Here is a 5,901-nt window from a genome sequence, read left to right on the forward strand (position 1 = left end):
GAGCTCGCGCGATTTCTAAACCGCTTTATAGCACGATTTTCCACGCCCCCGACCTCACGCAGTATGCTATCCGAACCAATCAGAATGCAGCGCGCCTAAATGGAGCACGAGAACAGAACAGACCCGGCGGGCATACAAACGAAACGCCAGGTTCACACACTCCGTCTGTAGTGCGTATTTTTTCCGCGCCCATGTTAACGGATCAGAGCATTCACACTGCACGTGATTGCGGTCCGGCAGTGCGCTCCAGGAGCGGTGCGTCTGCAGCAGTAATGTTGCAATCGTTTCAGCACGGAGTCTATTTCTGCTGTGCTGCACGCGCTGAAAGTGACAGCACATTATTCGCAGTAAAAAATAAAATGGATTGACACGGAAATTTCTGCTTCTGCACCGCATACACATACTGTATACACACTGCAGACAGAGTACGTGTGAACTTGGCGCAAAAAATATAGTTCAACGCCACAAAGAGCTCTATGACCAATGCATGGCAAAAAAAATCCCTGGACACGGGATTTTTATTTTATTTTTTTTCTGCCATATGTCTATTCTAGAGACATTTTGTTACACCTTTACTTTGTGATTATTTTGCCTTATGTCTGTTCTAGAGACATGTTACAGCTTTTTGATAAAGCTCTAATTGGTTTTCTTTTGGAAATATGTTTCAAATTCACACTGAATGCATTTATGACTGTAAAGCATGTCTGTGTGTGTCAAAATCGTGATTAAAATCGAAATCGCAAAATTGATCAAAGAAATTGCGATAGGTTATTTTTGTCCATATCGCACAGCCCTACTTCAGATCCGACAGCTGTGAAGTACCTGTCATTGTAATGGTAATTGTTTTTGACTTTAAACTCAAATAATTAATTTGTCACCAGAAATAAACTGGAATCAGGACTTGATGCGGCCTTCAGGATATTTTAAAAGCAATTTGGAGTTCTTGTGTAGCAAAACACTGTTAAAACCCTACTGATAGATCTACTTGTATAGATGAATGAGTTGGGTTAAAGTCTGCAGTCTGATGGCACATTTGAATACTTCCCCTCTTTCTCCTTCTCAGAACAACTCGATTTCTCCATCAGACAGCCTGCGCACAACCAGCGAGAAACACCGCGCCTCCTCCGATTATAGTTTGGACTCCAAGAAACGCAAAGTGGAAGACAAGGACAGCATGAGCCGATATGTGAGTAATGTGACATGGACTTGTAACATAAGATTCTTCTGTAACAAAATCCCAAAAAGGGATGCTAACTAGATGGCTTGTTGTGTTTTCAGGACAGTGACGGAGACAAAAGTGATGATCTGGTGGTTGATGTTTCCAACGAGGTGAGAAACGCATTTTATGTTGCAACTAAATTATTAAAATATTAAATATAAATTTAATGTGCTTTTATTAATTTAACTGAAATGTCATATCTTACACGTTATTTTCGATATTTAACTCGTTCCTGTTATATTTTTGTGCTCTAGGACCCTGCCACACCCAGAGGCAGCCCTGCCCACTCCCCTCCTGAGAATGGCATAGATAAGCCCCGCCCAGCAAAGAAGGATACGCCCAACAGCCCTGCCTCTGTGGCCTCCTCCGGCAGCACCCCCTCCTCTAAAAACAAGGAGCACGGCCATGTACGGATCTCTCTCTCACTCACACATACACACGGGCTACATTTAATACCGAATTCTGCATTTACGTGTATCAGCTCTATTTATCCGGATTTTGCTACTGTAATAATCGGTGGCGCTGCATATAAGATTTGATAGAATCTGGGTCTGTGCCATTGAAGCAGAATTATAGGATATGTTTGAGGAAAAGGGTTTGATGGGAGGGGGCATCTAGGGAAGCTTGAACTCCCTGTGATCTTCCACTCTCTCTAATGGCTCTGGAGTGAATGTCTGTTTCCCAGCCTCGGCTTTAAATACATCTGTAAATGTCAGGGATAATGCATTCCCATAGCTGGATCAGTCGTGTCTTCCCTGCTAATAACTCAATGCGTTTAACCATTCTGGGCCTCTGCATCAAAAAAAAAGATTAGAGGGAGAAGCGAGGGAAGGATAAAACGAGCCTCATCTCCATTGTAGCAGTAATGGGTTTGGGGATAAATAGCAGGGTTTATAGTTTCGTAGGAGTAGTGAGTTTGTCAGAATTGGATTGGATTAGGTTCTGCCGGCACTTAAATCTTCTGCCAGGATGCTGCCTAGTTTGGAGGGATTTTAACTCTGTTTTCTCTATCTCTCTTTCTCTCTTCTCAGGATAAACCGAGCCTCATCTCCATTGTAGCAGTAATGGGTTTGGGGATAAATAGCAGGGTTTATAGTTTCGTAGGAGTAGTGAGTTTGTCAGAATTGGATTGGATTAGGTTCTGCCGGCACTTAAATCTTCTGCCTGGATGCTGCCTAGTTTGGAGGGATTTTAACTCTGTTTTCTCTATCTCTCTTTCTCTCTTCTCTTCCCTCTCTTCTCTCCCATCTGCAGAACGACAAATCCTCCACGCCTGGTCTGAAGTCCAACACCCCCACGCCTCGTAACGATGCCCCCACCCCGGGTACCAGCACCACCCCTGGGCTGCGGCCCATCCTAGGCAAGCCTCCAATGGAAGCTCTTGGTGAGTTCATAATCAGAGTCCACAGAGATGTCATTTCACTCTATACTGTCACTTGGAGTGCAACCATGCAGCACAACGCACAGCCAATATTGTAACGAAAAAGGGAGAGCTTTGCAAAGCTTCAGCAAATTTTTAGGCTTGCCTTTTTAACAGAGTTTAAAGCAGCTTTCATAAATTCATCTTTGAAGCAGCTCAGTGTAGGCAGGTCTTTGATTGAGATTTATCTCCCTGCTCCCAAGTTCAGCTCCTTTCCTCGCGGTTGACTGATGCTGATTTATGATTGGCTGTGTGTCTATGTGTCTGCAGCCGCCCCTGCTCTGCGCACCCCCCTCTCTTACCCAACTCCCTTTGCCATGATGAGCCACCATGAGATGAATGGTTCTCTGACCAGCCCTGGAGTCTATGCCGGCCTTCATATCTCTCCTCAGATGAGTGCAGCCGCAGCCGCTGCCGCTGCCTACGGACGCTCACCCATGGTGAGTATTTGCGTGTATGAATGTGAATAAGCACCTTCAAAGTACGGGTACAGGAAAAAACTAGTCTAGTCAAGATACTAGATCTCTCTGGAAATCTTCACAATTGGATTTTTAAATTAATAATCAATATGCTCTTTAAAAACAACATTTATGGTTGCTTTAATGTGGAATTACTGCACAAAACGTATCTGCTTATTCTGCTTGATTGGCAGCTCAGATATGTTATATATAGGCATGTTTTATACATGATATTTGGCAACGGGCCACATTATCTCCTCAAAGATTTGTGCCACTATGCTGCAGCTGAAAAATTGAGATGTATTGCGAATGTTTTTGGAATCAGATTGTGACTCCCTGAAACTTTAATCAAATACTGAGGTGCCTAAAGATTCCTAACCTCTACTCCAAAGTAGGCCCCACCTTACCTTTCTCTCTCAATTTCTTCTTCTCATTTCTTTTTATTTTCGTGCTTGAGTTCAATCTCTCTCTCTCACCCAAAGCCCCCAACCTGAGAGTGGAGGGAGAGCGAGAGGTGATGTAGTGTGTGTGACTGGGTGTGAAATGAGCGTTACATTGACTGGGCTCTCAGGCTACCTGACTGCCTGCCGTCTGATTGCTTCATCCTTTCGGTTAAATGAAGGAGCAGGGCACGAATCATTCCTCTGTGGTTGCATGTTCGGTTTTGCAGTATACATTGATCTAGTCAAGTTAAAGGAATACTTCACACTACAAAAATCTAAATAGTCATTATTTGCATACTTTTATGTTGTTCCAAACCTGTGAAAGGCCAAGGTAAATATTGAACTGGATATTTTTTCCATGCATAAACAATGAGTGGGGACTGAGGCTTTCAAGCTTCAAAAAAATGCCACGGTTAATAAATAAAAGAAATCTAAATAGTACATTCGGCTTCTGAAGCCAGAAGTAATGCTCTGAACTAGATTCAAAAGTGTATCATACACACTGGCTCTGTGAATTTAATCAAATGGTTCATCAAAATTATTTATTGAAAAATAATGATTAATTCACAGATTTTTCCACATACAGCTATTGTATAGCTAACATAGGGCACATAGAGTTTATCTATGCACAGGTTATAATGTGTAATTTATGCTTGTGGTGTTTGTAATGCGTGTTTTAATACAGATCACTGCTCTAATGCAGCATGTTTTGTTTTGTTTCTGTAGGCGGGTTTCGAGCATCCTCATATGAGAGCTCCCGGCCTCCCTGCCAGCCTCACCTCAATCTCTGGAGGAAAACCGTAAGTGTCCAACAAAGATTAAATGATCGGGACTAACTCGTAGCCGCACTAGACTGTTCTCTTTCCCCACACTATTTATGTAACGGTTCCGTGAGAGTGCTTGAGAGCTCAACCTTTTCCACCTCTTAATACCTCATTTCAGACTACTTACTCATATGGCTGTAATTGATTTAATTAACCCACTTCAATCAGTGCACTGTTGACTACTAGATTACTAAAGAGGTCTCTCTCTCTCTCTGTCTGTCTGTCTCTCTCAGAGCCTACTCTTTTCACGTCAGCGCTGACGGACAGATGCAGCCTGTGCCCTTCCCTCCAGATGCTCTCATTGGTCCAGGGATCCCACGTCACGCCCGTCAGATCAACACACTCAGTCATGGAGAGGTGGTGTGTGCTGTGACCATAAGCAATCCCACTCGCCATGTATACACCGGTGGCAAGGGCTGTGTTAAAATCTGGGACATCAGTCAGCCTGGAAGCAAGAGTCCAGTGTCTCAACTAGACTGCCTGGTAAGGGCCGAAGTTATACTTACTATAACTATTGTTTTTTTTTATAGTAATAATACTGTACATACTACTAGTACCTTTTTAGTTACTTCTAAAAAGTAACAATTTGTTAGTATAATCAAGTCAAGTCGAGCTTTAACTCGCTAGGGGTTAGCGCTGGGGTGTTCCGCTACATGTGTGGACATACAGTGGAACGAAATGTCGTGTCTCGCAGGTCCACGGTGCTACATAAATAAACATTCAATTCAATTCAAGTTTATTTGTATAGCGCTTTTTACGATACAAATCGTTGCAAAGCAACTTTACAGAAAATTAAGTTTAGTAGTAGCTTATCAGTGGTGATTGTCAGTTTATGTACATATGGCAGAAATGTACGGAAAAATCAATTAAAGACGTAATCAAACAGACGATGAACACTATTAACAGCAATTATTATATGATGTAATCAAACTTATAGCAAAATTTGGTAGTTCTGTATGTCGTTTCAGGGTTTGCATCATCTGAGGGGTTTGCAATGTCTCTTCTCAGGTGTTCTGGATCCAGACTGAAGCTTGTGTAAATCCTAGTTAGCAAAAACAGAGAAACAAATAGAGACATAATTAGCGTAGCTGCTGTTCCAACCAAGCAAAATTGATTTGTTTAATTTTTAGACTAACATTTCTGAAGCCGTAGTCTAACTATACATATACTATAAATAGTTGACTATACATACTATACATACAAACCTAAGACAGACTATACAAATATTTTACATAATAACAGTGCATGATATTGTGCAAAATAGGTATTTAAGGTTAAGAAGCAAGTAGTGCAGTATGATTTGTGGTGCATTCACAAGTAAACATTTGTGTTATCTTATTAAGTCCTTGTAACATGGAGTGTTTATAAGAAAGTGTCTGGTGCATATAGAGAGAAAAGAGTGTGTTTCTACAGGTGGTTTGTCCAGCCCACTCACCTGTGTGTAGCACACTCAGAATTGCACAATGTTCCTTGAGGTTTTCAACTGTTTTCATGTGATGGGGGTGGGAGAGAGGATCCTGGTTTCAGGAGGGAGGGT

The 5,901-nt window shown here is 42.1% G+C and overlaps 1 protein-coding gene across 7 annotated transcripts in view; it reads left to right on the forward strand.

Moving 5' to 3' along the window:
• LOC107672253 (protein groucho-2) overlaps positions 1 to 5,901 on the forward strand; it is a 39,511-nt gene that overhangs the window by 24,826 nt on the left and 8,784 nt on the right. For all 7 annotated transcript variants that reach the window (XM_016465358.1, XM_016465356.1, XM_016465359.1 and 4 more), the window contains 7 exons: positions 1,064 to 1,186; positions 1,279 to 1,329; positions 1,474 to 1,626; positions 2,474 to 2,603; positions 2,910 to 3,079; positions 4,267 to 4,340; positions 4,598 to 4,847. In XM_016465358.1, the coding sequence (XP_016320844.1) occupies positions 1,064 to 1,186; positions 1,279 to 1,329; positions 1,474 to 1,626; positions 2,474 to 2,603; positions 2,910 to 3,079; positions 4,267 to 4,340; positions 4,598 to 4,847 (951 nt within the window). The remainder of the gene's footprint in view (positions 1 to 1,063; positions 1,187 to 1,278; positions 1,330 to 1,473; positions 1,627 to 2,473; positions 2,604 to 2,909; positions 3,080 to 4,266; positions 4,341 to 4,597; positions 4,848 to 5,901) is intronic.

Source organism: Sinocyclocheilus anshuiensis, unplaced genomic scaffold (genome assembly GCF_001515605.1).
Source record: "Sinocyclocheilus anshuiensis isolate Anshui unplaced genomic scaffold, SAMN03320099.WGS_v1.1 scaffold997, whole genome shotgun sequence".
NCBI lineage: Eukaryota > Metazoa > Chordata > Actinopteri > Cypriniformes > Cyprinidae > Sinocyclocheilus > Sinocyclocheilus anshuiensis.